This window comes from Opisthocomus hoazin, chromosome 16 (assembly GCF_030867145.1).
Source record: "Opisthocomus hoazin isolate bOpiHoa1 chromosome 16, bOpiHoa1.hap1, whole genome shotgun sequence".
Lineage (NCBI taxonomy): Eukaryota > Metazoa > Chordata > Aves > Opisthocomiformes > Opisthocomidae > Opisthocomus > Opisthocomus hoazin.
This window is the reverse complement of record NC_134429.1, coordinates 13,270,750-13,285,873: the sequence shown is the minus strand read 5'-3', so window position 1 is coordinate 13,285,873 and position 15,124 is coordinate 13,270,750. Positions and strand designations below refer to the sequence as shown.

Here is a 15,124-nt window from a genome sequence, read left to right as displayed (position 1 = left end):
AGTCTGCATTTGCCACCATCACCTTTCTCTCTCCTGCAGGCAGGAGTTACAGCAAGGCAGCACAGGCAGGCTTTGAGTAAGGACATGCTTACCGATCCCCACTATGACAAAGGCAGCCACGCCATTGAGTATACCCAGGTACTGGATCCCAAATACAACGTGGTACAGGAACAGAGCCACCAGGCAGCTTAGCCCAATACTGGCGATGCCAAAGAACGACAGGAACACTGCAGGAGAAAGAGAACATGTTAAAAACAGTACTGCTGCTCGCCCCCGGGGAGAACTGACACCTCCCACCTGACCTGTCGCAACAGTGGTTCCCAGGAGTGTGCTGGTGACAGAGAATAGCTCAGGGCTGCAAGACTACCGCTTGCAGACTCCTTCCCATGAGGCCCATCCATGAAATTACATCAGCTTTACACCAGCACTAGCAAGATGGGAATTTGCATCTTACTCCTGTTCTCCCGCGAGCCTCGCCCCTACCCTGCCCGCAAATCTCTGCTCTGCAGAAGGTCACGCAAGTCCGATTCTCCAGGCTACTGTGCCAGGCCGGTGTCAGGGCAGCAGAGCCTCTCCTGGGGCTTGCCTGCAGACACAGGGAGTCATGGCACACTTCGATTTGTGAGAGAGCAGGGCAGCTGTGACTGCAGCCTACCTGAGCAGGAGGTAAGGATGTAGACCAAGACAGCTATGCAGCTACTGCTGATGAAGGCCAGCAACATGTCATTGTTGAAGGTCCTCCTCACTTCATAGTCAAACAAATCCGTCCCTCCATACAGCACCTGGACTTTGCTAGGGTGGGAAGATATGAAGGAAGGAAGAGAAGCAGGCAGAGTTGAGTGTAAATGGAACAGAGCCCGGGGATTTAACAAAGCACCATGTCTCCCCCAGAGCCAAAGGAGGTCACTGCTCTAATAAACTTGGCAGTTCTCTGAGGATACAGCTCAGAGTGGTGAGAGCAGGTTGAACAAGGTTGCTGCTGGAGGTGAAGTTCACACAAGAAGGGAGAAAAATAAAAGAGCAGGTCTAATATTTTTAAAATTCCTCCAGTGCATGGCGGGTCTTTGGCACTAATAGACTTCTTGCTGTCAGAAAACAGCTCCTGAAGCCTCCAAAGCCAATTCCATCAGGAATCCTAATCATTGCTTATTACATTAAGCACAAAGGTAATAACCAGCAGATGCAGGCAGAGTGAGAGCTTATCAGGAACCATATGATTTACCAGCTTCTGCTTCTGGAAACAGACTCTGAGCCGAAGTAATCCAAGATAATTTAACCAGGAGTACAATAACATGGCACCATAGGAGGCTATCAGGAATCCAAGCTTCAGAACCGAGCCTTGGCCCCAGTTCCCTTTCAGCTTCCCATAACTGCAACCCACTCTGCCAGCCCATCGCTGAGAATGCTCTGTGGCTGCCTGCTTTCAGGGCTGCCTGCATTTCATTCTGCTTTTGAAAATCGGTATCCCTTCGTTGTGGGAGCTATTGAGATCCAGAGCAGCAGAGAGCCGGAGGCAGAGAAGTTACACTCACATAGGGACTCACTGCCTTCCCTCAGCTGTCTGGATACGGGGCTACTCGCTTCGCCCTTTTGGCTCTATTTTACCACCTCCCTCTCACAAGCACTGAGCAAAGCTCTATTCCAACAAAAGTCATACACATACCTGATGGTGAAACAAGCCTGCATTTCCTGAAACTTATTCTGCCCTGATGCTCCTCTCCCCATCTCTCTATACAAAGAGCAAACACTTCTGAAAGGAATTACACTGGAAGGAGCAAAAGCAGAATCAGACCCACAGCTTGATGCCTTGAGTAAGGACCATTTCACCCCTTGCATCAGACCAACTGGGGCCAAATTCAGAACAGGAAGGCAGAGAAGCAGCTTGGTTGGAGCCAGAGGAATTGGATTTGTGAGACGGAAGCAAACAGATCCAATGCCAGACAGGGGCTGAGTGGAAAGGCAGGCACTGGGTTAAACCTCTGGCTCCCTTTCAGCGTCTCTGCTGAAGTCTCTGGCATGTTGCTGCAGTAGGAATTCGCATTAAAGGGAATTATATGAGTGGTTTTTTGCCATATGCTTCCCACCCTCATTCACAACACAGTGCCCAAGCCCAACTTCAAAGAAGATGCTTATTTCCCTTCCTCTGGACCATTATGCCGTGGACACTGTTCAAGACTGACCATCAGTCCGAGCTGGCATGCCTTCTGTGCCTAGTGCCTTCCAGATGAGACTGAACGCTGCAGGGCTATTGGAGCAGAGCGGGCATGTCTGCCCTGAGTAAAGCTTAAGACAGAGCTTTTACACCCTGAAGGGCCTATTCCACCCACTCCTTCACTGCAACAGCAAGCACCATGCTCTCCAACCTCCACCTTTCCCTTCTCTCACCCTCTCCCAGCAAGGCACCTTGCCTGTCTGCATACAGTCTCACCTTGTGGACTGCTTGGCCAGCATGGCCACGTAGGTGATAACAAAGTTTTGGAACTTGTGGCGCTGTTCCTCCCAGCGGTCCTCCACCGAGTAGTAGTTTGGTAGTGGTGCCCCAAAGAGGATTTCGCTCCGCAGCAAGGAGCTCTTCATATTCTCAGCAGACAAGCCCTCATCCACATACCAGTAGAATTCGGGGTGGGTCATGGCCAGCTCCAAGGACCCTGTGGGAGAAAGCAGTGCCACATTTGTTAGGTCCTGCTTAGGTGACTTGGTGTATTGGGTTTGCGTGGCAATGTTTTGGTAGCTGAGGGGCTACAGGGGTGGCTTCTGTGAGAAGCTGCTAAAAGCTTCCCCTGTGTCCAATAGAACCTATGCCAATTGGCTCCAAGATAGACCCACCACTGACCAAGGCCAAGCTAGTCAGCAATGGTGGTAGGACCTCTGTGATAACATATTTAAGAAGGGAAAAAAATCCTGCATAATGGCAATTTCAGTGGGAGAGAGGAGTGAGAATAAGTGAGAGAAACAACCCTGCAGACACCAAGGTCAGTGCAGAAGGAGGGAGAGGAGGTGCTCCAGGCGCTGGAGCAGAGATTCCTCTGCAGCCCATGGAGCAGCCCATGGTGAGGCAGGCTGTGTCCCTGCAGCCATGGAGGCCCACAGTGGAACAGATCCCCACCCACAGCCTGGGGAGGACCCCACACCAGAGCAGGGAGATGCCCAGAGGAGGTTGTGACCCCATGGGGAGCCCACGCTGGAGCAGGCTCCTGCCAGGACCTGTGGGGAGAGGAGCCCATGCTGGAGCAAGTTTGCTGGCAGGGCTTGTGACCCCACAGGGGACCCACGATGGAGCAGCCTGTTCTTGAAGGACAGCACTCAGTGGGAAGGACCCACGCTGTAGCAGTTTGTGAAGAACTGCAGCCCATGGGAGGGGCTCGTGTTGGAGAAGTTTGTGGAGAACTGTCTCCTGTGGGAGGGACCCCATGCTGGAACAGGGGAAGAGTGTAAGGAGGAAGGAGCAGTGGAGAGAACGTGTGATGACCTGACTGCAATCCCCATTCCTCATCCTCCCATGCTGCTTGTAGGGAGAAGGCAGAGAATTTGGGACTGAAGTCAAGCCCAGGAAGAAGGGAACAATAGGGGAAAGGTGTTTTAAGAATTAGTTTTTATTTCTCATTACCCTACTTCGATTTCTTTGGTAACAAATTAAACTAATTTCCCCAAGTTGAGTCTGTTTTGCCCATGATGGTAATTGCTGAGTGATCTCCCTGTCCTTATCTCAACCCACAAGCCTTTCGTTATATCTTTTGTCCCCTGCCCAGCTGAGGAAGCAAGTGATAGAGCAGCTTTGGTGGGCACCTGGTGTCCAACCAGGGTTAACCCACCACACTTGGCAAGGCACAGGGTCTAGTCTGACAAAGGGGAACTGGGAGTGATCCTGTCTTTCAGAGTCATGCTGACTGCTGCTGCCTTGCAGAGAGCAAGGAGGGCTGGGGAATGCTGGATTAAACACTCACCTTCCACATCTGCTTTATGACTCTGCTTGCAAAGTCACCTACATGCAATTCCCCATTAGGGATCTGAACCACCACTCCTTCAAGCAGCAATGCACACAACATCCCCATCAACACCCCCACTGCTGGATGTGCTTAGCTCTTCTACATTGGCCCAATATTTGCTCTGTCACACTGGGAAGCATGAGAGCTAAAAAACGTCCATGGAAGATGAGGAGTGCTGTCTCTGCTGCGACCTGGTACCTCTGCCATCTGATGGTGTCAGGGATGCAGAGATGGAGGCACTCAGCCAGTCCTGAGTAAGAGACACTGCCTGTCTGCCCCCAGAATCCAAGCTCCCTTGAGTTCACACCAGCAACACACAGAAACTAGGCTCTTTCCTGTTTTGGTAGCAGAGCTGTTACTCATACTGGAGCAGATGGAGTTAATTCTTGGCCTGCTCCCTGTATGGCTCCTGGACAGCTATTATCTCCAGCCTTTGCCTGGGAGACAGATGGAGGCTTCATCCCACAGCCACATCACACCCACAGACTCCTCATGATTCACCTCTTTTTCAGCATCCAGAGCCTCTGCTCTACTACCAGGGCATAGTACAGGGTACAAAGCTGGGAGGAGGAGGCAGGGCCTTCCTCCTCCTCCTCTCCTTATAGAAGCCTTTCCAGCTGGTGACTCACAAGCTGCCTTTCAAGCTCCAGAGCAGTCCTAAGAACCCTTTCATCTACTCCAAGGCACAGGGAAGCTCATATCCCTGTTGTCTGTCCAAGACCTGATATTCCTCTAGTTAACCACAGTCGTTCACAGGGGCCAGGGGTCAGTAGAAGGCAGGACAACGTACAGTGCAGGACTCCCCCTCATCTCTCCCTCTCGCTCGCTTATTGGAGCCTGGGTTATATGGGCTTTGCTGAAAGGGTAGAAGACTGGCCCTAGCACAGAAGAAACAATTCCTCAAGGCACAACATGGTAGCATCTCCCTCTCTGCACAAGGCAGTCACCTCTCTTAGCTGCACAGCAGCAGTGACTGCCTGAACTTGCAGGAGATGCATGCCTTAAACATGCCAGCCCTCGCCGATGGCCCTCAGCTCACCTCGGATGTCAGCAAGGTCTTGTCCCATGCCATCATAGTAAATCTTCCCTCCTCTCTCAGTGGGAAAGAAGTAGGTCATGAGGGAGCTGGGAGGGGAGCAGTAGGAATAGGAGCCCAGGGGCAAGTCCTTCAAGACTTCGTGGGGCTTCCAGCAGAACTCTCGGAAGCGAGGGTGGTCCATGATCTTGCGCTCGACCTCATGGATAGTAACGAGGCGCTCAGTGGTGAAGATGTTGTTCTCAGAGTCCCCTCGAGCCAGAAAAACGAGCTCGATGCGCCAGTGGGCATGCGTCTGTGTGTTGGTGCTGATGTAAGTGCTTGAGTAGTCCCAGCGTGGGGCACCCCTCCCAGTTCGGGAAGTCCGGTTTCCTAGGTTCAGATGGGCATGGGGCTCAGGGGAGCTCGTCCTGCCCTCTGGGGTGCTGCGCTTGACCCGCGTGCTGAGCCCGAGATGGGAAGCATTGAGGTGGAGCTGCTGGAGCTGCTCAAAAATGAGCCTCTGCAGGGTTTCAGAGGTGAAGTCAGCCAAGTCCCGGCGGTTCCTCCCCCACGACCCAAACTGGGACTTGAGGGCCAGGGCAAGTGCATCAAAGCGCTGAGAGGACTCGTGGTTGCGGATCTCAAAAGCATTGTAGGAGATGTCAATATCCAGGGCTGGGTAGTGGAGGAACATGATCACAGCAAGCACAGCAGGGATGGCACAACCCAGGAAAAGGATAAAGCCAGCACAGTACGGGTTGGTAAACACGCAGCCAACAATATTCCAAAAGCCAGACACAGGCAGTGTGACACGGAGAGGCCTGACTCTGCATGGGCTTTTCCCACACAACAGAGCACCCTCCTGACTCTTCCGGGAGCTGAAGGCTACCTCTTCATCCTCCTCATCTAGCCAGGCATCCTGTAACAAGGGGTCATCCTCTGTGTCCATGTCCAGCACCTGCACAAAGGGGTAGAGAAAAGCAGTCAGCAGGGCCCAGCACTGGGTGTCCCCAGGCACAGCCATGAATCCACAGCAGTTGCCAAAGGGTCTCAGCAGCAGAGCTGGGGAGGGAGGCACACGCCAGCTCTCAGCCCTGCACCCTCAGCAGGAAAGCATGACTGCTTTCAAACCCCACAGATTTGCTACAGCCACTGAAAGAACAGGCTCACCATGGTGTATCCCACACCCTGCTTGGCAGAGGAAGCAGAGAGGGGAGAAGTTCAAACTACAGTCCCAGAGCTCAGGGGTCTGGCAGAATAGGGCTCTGTGTGGCTCCAGGAACACCAGGCATGGAGATGGCAGGGGATTCACAGTACGCTGCTCGGTCTGCAGCTGCAGTAACATTTAATTAGCTGACCTGGTTCTCTGGCACAGGAACAGATCATGCTACCAGATGAAAAAGGCAAGGGACCCTATCTTCCTCTCCTTTAAACTGATGGTAGATTTCCCCCCAGCTATTTGTAGCTGTATTCATCTGTCCCACCAAGCATGCATGTGTGTGCACACACAGAACCAGAAGCACATGCACCCCCACTGAGAACTCACTGTGACCCTGATCTAGTCCATGAAGCGCTATCGACTGCCAGTGTGGGAAGGGAAAGAGCTGAACAGCCCTGCTTTCCTTCCAGCCCTGTGGGATGCTGTTTATGGAGTGAGTTTTCTTCGTTCCTGTGGAAAAACAGGAAGCAAAAGCAGTCACTGCTCCCATGGAATGACAAGGGGAAAGATCTCTGTTCAGCCCACACTTGGGCAGGAAAGAAAGGGAGAGTCCCTGGGAGGTGCTCTCCTTCGCAGGGGGCTGCCAGCACACACACACAGGTTTTTAGACATTCCCATGTGCCCCTCCTGGGTGTTGCATGGAAGCCTCTCAATCCAGGAAGCCACAGGTGGTGGTCCCTGAGAGCAAAGCCCAGAAAGCCCCGACTAAGTGCCACTTCCTTTCCCAGCTCCCGGCAAAGCCTGCAGCCCCCCCCTCACTGAACGAATGAACAGATTCAGCTTCTTGTTTGACCCTAAAAGTTGCAAGCAATTTACACACAGGCCAGAAGCAAGAAGAGTTTTGCTGCTAACCAGAACATCTATCAGCAGGAAGATGAATTGCCCGCACCCCTTAACTCTAGGTGCTCAGAAGACTTGGAAGCTGCCCGAACCTGGACGAAGAGGAAAAGCCACAGGTCAGAAACAGTCCCTGGCAGAAGAGGGATGTGCAAAGGAGCAAGAGTCACACCAATGTCCCTGGCTCTGGTCAGCCTGGGTAAAGTCTGGCTTTGCTTGTTGGCCACAGTGGATCCCATGGGATTCACTCCGGTCTGGACAGCATCTGTGCTGGCAGGCTGGGCAGAGTGCTCCCAGCACTGCAGAGCCTGTGGAGAACAGGAAACCTCTAAGCTCCAGCTTCCCTGCTCCTGCCCATACCAAGGAAAGCACAAATGTTCATCAGTGACTTTAATCCACAGCTGACACTGTCTCAGAATATCCCACCCTTCCTGCCAGTGTAAGAGCAGGGACTCTCCCACGCCCTCGCCGTGGCTGGGCTCGTGCAGCTGGCTCACCCACCTCAGCCACGCTGCAGAGAGCAGTGCAGGAGTAAGCCTGTGCTAAATCCTCCTCTGCAATCTCACAATCCAAAAACAGCTGGGCACCACTGATGGCAGACAGCCACAGTCCCTCTTCTGCCAGACCTCCACATCCTCAGGATGCTAAGAAATAGGGTGAGGAGAGGGCGGCTCACAAAACTCTGTGTTGTTTTCCTCATCACATGTAGCGCTGTTAGACAGCAAGAACAAAAGCAAAGGGGGGGTCTTCCCAAGTCTCCGGAAAGGTTAGGAGAAATATAGCTGGCTTTAGTCTCCATTAAGATTCCTTTAATATTTTGGGTGCATAATCCTAACCTGCCAAGGAGGAGCATCTGAAGGCTTCCTTGAACAGCCACACATCACTGTGTGAGCCTTGGGCCCCTTGGCAAGCCAAGAGCATAGGAACAACACTGCTCAAGACAGCTACTGCCGTGCAAGTGCTCCTCTGCCTCAACTTCATGGGCATGATATCCACGTGCTCTTCTGTTGTTGATTGCAGAGTCTTACTTGCATCGTGACAGGGAGGAGGCTTTCCCAACTCTCTAAATCTGCATATAAATCCTCTCCCAGCTGCTCCTTACTGCAGTCCTGCCTTCTCTCCCACACTGTACGCTCCCAATCTCTCCACACAGAGCAGCCATAACCTCATCAATGCTGACAAAGCAGTGGAGGGCAGTGACATCCTCCTATGTGTGCAAAGTCTTCTGGCACACCAGCTCCCCTAAACAGAGTACAGACCCAGCCCCAGCTCACAGGTCACCCCACGCTGCTCGCCTTTGCAGACAGACATCCTCAGCACACGCAAGCCCTTGGCTGGCGGGTAACTCCCATCGGTCGCTCGGCTGACAAGTACCGTCACCTTTCTGCCTCTAAGAGACAGCCATGCTACAACTTCAGCTCACGTAAGCAGTGCAGATTGGGGCTGCATGAGTGTAGGTGCAAACCTCACCCATCCCATCTGGGCAAGCTGGTGTGCATATGCAGTTACCTCTGCTCCACCCAGCTGTCCCTTCTCCCATTGGCCTGGGCTCTCCTCCAACAGAATGGAGTTACTGCAAGACCTGATCAAGCATATGTATTCTCTCTTTAGAGAGAGAGGTAAAGAGCCATAATAATTTCCCATTTATTGAGCTACTGAAGTAGGGAAAAGATTCTAATCCTGAAACAGAAAAGCCTGCACATGACAATAAAGGGAAACAAGAGAGACTGAGATAGTAATAATCAGCAGAAAAAGGATCATACCATCTTCTTTTTTAACCAAGAGCTAAATCCTCAACTCAAGGAAGGGATCAGACCTCAGGCATCTCCCTCTGGCTCTTCCATCAACTCTTCTGGTGACTGCAAAAGCCACTTACAACAGATGGGCACCCACAACGCATGAAGGCCAATGCATGCCACCCTCTAGCTAAAGACTGGTACAAATTCTGGCTCGGATGTAAACTCCAGCACAGCAGAAGCTGGAAAAGCCCCAAGATTATAGGCACTCACATGAGAACTGAGTCAGGGAAGGATTAGGATGTGCTCCATGAGGAAGGGCAAGGGCAGGGAGGGAGGCACTTGGGCTGCGCTGTCCCTCATGGTGACAGCCTCCCTTCTGCATGCAGGCAAAGCACGTGTGTGCATCATGCCCTAGTTCCACCACAGCTCTGAACTCCGTTCAAAAGAGAATTTACCACATGATTCAGCTGCACAGCCAGACACAGCTCACTTAGCATTGCCCCTGGGACTCGTCTGGCTTTACCGCCTTCGTCAGATCCTGCCTGGGTCAGGATGAAAGCTTACCCAACCCAAAACACAGCAGACTGGATCGGCAGGGGAGATAAACCCTGAAATCAGCCAGAAAGGGAGTGAAATGCACTTTTTCTGCTTGAATTCTACTTGGGGGCTGGCCTGTTCTCCCTCCACCACTGCCCATACTACCCAGGAACTCCCAGCACTGAAGCATGCCCCAGTTACTTTTTCAGTTTCCAGGATATGCACAGTGGACCTAACCCTGCAGCCCTAAATCAAAGCTCTGCCTTGCTTCTGTGCAAGCTTAGCCTGCTCCAGGTTGGAAGAAGCAGCAGATAAGGGCATTCCTAGGAGCCCTGGATCCATTTCTTTGGAGAAGAGGCACTAATTCAGTCTGTTGGGGTAGGCACTCAGATTTTGTGGGCTTCCCTGTGCCCCTTCCAAAACAAGCAGCCTCCCTCCTGGTTCAAGAGCAGTCAGGACTCTAAGGTGGCAGAACCTCCTGTAAAGAAGGTTCCTGGCTCACATTTAAGGTGCTGCTACAGGCATAGCTTCCATTAAGTCAGAGAAAGGTAAAGGAAACTGGGCAAAGTTGTTGGTAAATAAATACTTTAACTGAAAACCTCCACCACCATGACAGGTTCTGCCTCACAAAATACCCTCCGCTTCCCGAGTCACATGCTTGGCCACAAGAAGTCAGATCTCGCAGGAACCTACGATGTCACATTACAGACAGCCCTGATCCAGACGGCAAGCAGGAAGCAAGAGCCACAGCTGCAGTCACCATGGGGTGCCTCGTATCACGGGCCCCATCCCACTGTTCTGATGCTTTCAGGTTTTTCCACCAGGAACACACAAGCATTGAACAGATGTGTGGTGAGCAGGGGCTAGGCTTCCAGCATGCACCCAGAGAAGGACAGACCCCAAACCAGCTGCTGAAGCAAAAAGAGCTCCTCAAGCCTATTCACACAGATTCCAGCAGCTCCTGCTTTCTGCACAGCCATGCAAAGGCAGACTGTGTGGGCAGCCAGCTCGGAGCAAGACAGGGGCAAAGCAAGGTGTAGGTCTCCCCAGGGTACCTGACACAGGGAAGATGTGGGGTGCGAGGCTCTTTCCCTTCCCCACACTCCCACAGTATGGACAAAGCTCAACAGCAGGGCTGCAGAGCTCTGCTGCACAGCTCTGCAGAACCGCCTACAGAGAGTATGCTGCAAAGGGGCTTTTGCCTAATGGCTGCACAGAAATTACAGATGCTGCGTTCCTCTGGCAAAGCTGGGCCTGCACGGTTCGTGTTCAGCTCACCCACCTTCTAGCCTGGCATCGGCACAGGTTCATCTGCGCTGCCTCGCTCATTCAGCCAGCCAAGAAATGCTTGGGGATGGGGAAAGGGGAAGTGGGGAGAGGCAAGCAAGCTGCTGATTTGGCAGCACAGCTGAGCTTGGAGGGACCTCGAAGAAAACTGAGCTGGAAAGGGAGAGTAGGAGGGGGATTCAAGAGCGGAAGGGAAGGAAAAGTCTGTAGTACAGTACATTAAAAAAACTCCTCCCTTAGCATTCAGCCCTCAGACTGCTGGGCAGCGTCAGCATCCTGCCAGGAAGAACCACCTTCCTGATCTGGAGATGTGAGTTCAGAAAATCCATCACAGTGAAGAGACATGCGGCCATGGAGAGACTCACATCTTCCAAGCCCGTATTAGTACAAAGACACACAGATTTACAGCAGGTACCAATAATGCTGTGATCGAACTGATGATCTGGTTTGTCTCTTCAGGTCCGCAGCAGTGTGGAGACATGACTAGGAGGAAGACAAGGAAGGTCTCCTTGCCAAGGTGATTTTTTTCAGTGCCAATAGGCACTTCTGTCCAGAGGAACATAGAGGCTATTCCACATCAGACCTGAGCCACCCCCCCGGCCCTGCACACCAGACAACCTGCAGCTGAACCTCAGCACCACAGCCATGAATGCTACCAGAGCCCAAGGAAAGAGGCTCACCCCCTTCCTCCCTGGATGACTGTCACAGATGAACCAATGACTGTCAGACTGGGCCTCCAAGCCCCTTGATATTTGCATCCCTGCTCAACAATTTAACCTGAGCATCCTCCATGTCCTGCTGCAACTTACCAGTTTGATCACAGTACTGAATTAAGCATTTAAAGCACTGTAGGGCTATGGAGGACAGGGTAGGAATAATTACAACTCCTGTGAGCCTGACACACAGCAGAAAAGAAAGGACAGAGCCAGACCTGGGAGACCTTAATATCAGCAAGAGTTTTGCCCTTGACTGCAGGAGGTGGGATCCAGCTCAGACCCAACAGACCTGCAGGGATTGTCACTCACTTGCACCCCAACCAGGAAAAAACACCCATGCAGCTCCCACGTGACAGTTCTTTTTCAGTGAAACCTAGGATAAAAGAAAGTCATTGACAAGTTGGGGAGAGGCAGTGACAGATGAGGAACCTAATTACACCCGACCTGACTAATTAATGCTGACTTTTAGATTAAAAAATCTCACTAGTGTTCCATTTCAATTACTCAGTTGTTCCTTCTCACAGGAAAAAGGAAGCCTTGTGCATCAGCAAGCTAGAAAGAAAAAAGGAAAGAAAGCACAAGGCTAGAAGGGGAGGGAAAGACAATTTCTGTAATATGGGAGATTCCTATCAACAAAATAATTAAACTTCACATTCATTTCTCCCACGGGCAAAGCTTTCAGAGAAGTGCTAGCAGTTCTGTGGTCCTATTTGTATTCCTGAGAACTCATGGAGTTACTACCAAAGGCAGCTTTAGGCCCCCTTTTTAGCAATATAAAGTTCCTCTAAGAGGGAGAGAAATGGGCTTTGTGCTTGCAAAATCATCCTAAGAGCAGCCAGCTCCTGCAAAAAGCCACCTCTCTGTAACAACGCACAGCTGATAGCAGGAATGGACAGAGTGCCTCCCAGGCCCTGTTATGCTGAAGAACACTGTACACAGCTCTGGCCGTGTAAAACAACTGGAGGGCATCATTAGTGCACACCCTCTCTAAAGTAGGGCCCCACAGTGACACCGAGACTCAGGACCAGAGTTTTGTTCTGCACTTGAATCACTGAGACTAGTCTAGAGGTATAATTTTAAAAAACAACCAAGGAGGGCTTTCTCGGGTCCCTGCTCTCCCTTTATCAACACAGCTGTAACCGAGGGCATGGAGTAAGCTGTGTGCTGTCCTTTGCCAGTGCAGACTCCCTTTGGTGAGTGGGAAAAATGAAACAGTAAGGAGGAATTCAATAATTGGAAGTCTGACTTTCTGAGATGCTGCACTCTTGCAAAAGCAAAGCAGGCCCAGGAAACCTAGACTGAGCACCTGACCCTCAATCTCCTGAAACACTTCTGAGAACACTGGCTTAACTCAGCCATTGACCGATACAGCCCAGAACCTGCTTCAGCGGGACACAAGCCCAGGGATACACATGCTGCTTAAACGCACTGGTGCGAACTGGTGGCTGGGCTGGCTTCACCATTATTAATCAAGCAGGTCTACTTTTCCAGCTGTACAGCACAATGCAGCCACAATGCTTTAATCTGTATTCTTTCTGGTCCCTTTGTATTTCCCTTCCCACTTGCTTTAAATCCTTTGGTAAGATGCACAAAAACATTGCCAGACCCCAGGCACTTTGCAGACCAGAATGACATCAAAATGTTCCAGCAACATAGTGCTGTTGGAATTGCAGTGCAATGATGTAAATATGTGTTTGCTGGGGAAAAAGTTCAACAAAATGACTTTTAAAAAAAAATATATATATATTTAAAGCTGTATCGCCTGCAATTCCACTAGCCCACAGGAGGCAAGACAATAGACAGGGATGTATACAGATGGAGGATTGTCTGATCTGCCAACAAGCTTTATGAAATCAAGTACTTGCATGCACACTCACTCCTAACTGAGGGGTCCTCTTTCACTGCTGACTACCCTACCCTTCTTTTTCTTACAGGCACTTTTACACCCTGGCTAAGATAAGAGCAGCTAGAAACAGAAGGAACCAGTCAGACTCAATGACCCTAAAGGTCTTTTCCAACCTAAATTATTCCATGATCTATCGACCTGCTTTCAGAATGGACAAAGGCTGGTTGGAGCCCTCCCAGCCTACGACATTGCGGATCTCCTGCTCACACCTGCCTGCTGCTCCTGGTGTCTGACAAGCACTGATTAGATCTGCTCATAATTGCGTGCCAAAAACGGTGTGGAAAGATTAGCTGCAAAGTCAAGCACTCACCAGTCAGGAAATGCCAAATTCAGGGCTGACACAGCATCCTTAATTTGCCCACCTTCTGTAAATGCTTTGCAGTGCAGTTTTTCTTCCAAGCCCAGTGTCCAAAGACTAGGTCTCAGGCCTCCACCAGTGCGTGCAATGGATGATGCTCGCTGAACCCAGTGGCTATTTGCTACCTTGTTCTCTCCTCATTGTTCAGCGTGTGGTCTCACGCCTCATTTCCTGCACACTGCTCAAGCCTGGCTCAGAGGCAGAATTATTAATTTCCTCATGAGCTTTTCAACACTGCCTGTCACGACAGAGTCTGAGGGCTGAACAAACAGGACTGAATTGAATCTTCTCCTAGCATCTCTGGGAAGGAGGGGGTGGTGTGGTCCGCATCTGACAGATGTGGGAGCTCAGGAGAACAGAAGGAAAAAAATAGACAATTATTTTGGGTGCCTAGTTTCAGACACACAAGATACCTAATTTATTAGAGTGCACAGAGCGGCATAGATGGGGGCTATGTGCAACAAACTGCAAACGCCGCTTTGTTCTGCAAGCATAATTTGAGATATAACATCAAGCATAACCACTGCTGTGCAATGCAACCTCTATGCTGGCAAGGAACATTCAACCTCCACAATGAAAGCCGTTTTCACACCATCTATGCTAACTAGTGACGTGCATACCAGTACTGGGACACCTCAGGAAGGCTTAACAGTGCCAGAGAGCGCAAGGAACATCAGTTCCCTCATCTCTACCCCTCGCCTGGCCATGTGGGCAAGGAACAGGCTGGAGAGGGACTGCAAGATCAGTATACGGGAAAAGGAGAAAGACTGCTTTAAAAGGTGTTTGCTTTTCTGTGTGAGAAGCCGCTACCTGCACACAGAACAGTCCAAGAAGAAAGTGGACAAACTAGGTAACCTTACAGCTGTGATCCACTCAAGGACGTACAGCAAAAGCTTTTGCTTTTGTTTGCTGCTTTCAGAAATCAGCAGCTTTACTGTGCTTTGCTAAGAGTAAGATGCCTGCAAATAAGAAGTAGCTCAGCCATCCGAGTTTCCTATTTTAACATCACACTTTTCCAGAATGTTTCCTTAATTAGGAAGAAGAGTGATCCCACAGCCTTGCATTGGGGGAGACCTTCACAGGGCACTAGTTTGGGAAATTGAGGCAGCCCCACTATGGCTACAGTAGGTACCAGCTGTGAGGTTTGTCCTAGGGTGCCACTTCCTAAGTGACTCCAGGAAGAATCTGTATCCTGACAGATTAAAAAAAAAAAAAAAAGAAACAAAAGGACACAATCAATTGCCTCAAAATATTTGCTTCAAAGTACTGACACTGGCACTTTTCAAAGAGAGAGGTCACTGGGATTTGTTGGCATCAAACCATGCATGTTCGGTGCCCTGCCATCGCAGGACTGCTGCGGAGGTAAACCTACACAATAACTTTCCTAACATGCATGTCATTGCCAAAAAAAAAAAATCATTTCCTGATAAAATAGTTTGCTCCTGGTTATTGTAACTAATGATTGTGGGTGTTAGAAGACAGCTTCTTGGTTATAATCTCACAAAACATGCCTTGCAGCCT

The 15,124-nt window shown here is 50.7% G+C and overlaps 1 protein-coding gene across 9 annotated transcripts in view; it reads right to left on the bottom strand.

The window, feature by feature from the left end:
• The window catches only part of DISP3 (dispatched RND transporter family member 3), a 53,087-nt gene that overhangs the window by 25,434 nt on the left and 12,529 nt on the right, over positions 1 to 15,124 (bottom strand). For 7 of the 9 annotated variants that reach the window (XM_075437209.1, XM_075437202.1, XM_075437203.1 and 4 more), the window contains exons 2-5: positions 5,026 to 5,962; positions 2,429 to 2,648; positions 656 to 792; positions 93 to 227 (exon numbers count right to left, since the gene is read on the bottom strand). In XM_075437209.1, coding sequence (XP_075293324.1) covers positions 93 to 227; positions 656 to 792; positions 2,429 to 2,648; positions 5,026 to 5,962 — 1,429 coding nt within the window. Of the gene's footprint in view, positions 1 to 92; positions 228 to 655; positions 793 to 2,428; positions 2,649 to 5,025; positions 5,963 to 6,550; positions 6,650 to 13,555; positions 13,832 to 15,124 lie in introns of those variants that run through there. The other 2 variants (XM_075437208.1, XM_075437206.1) reach the window with 2 other exon arrangements.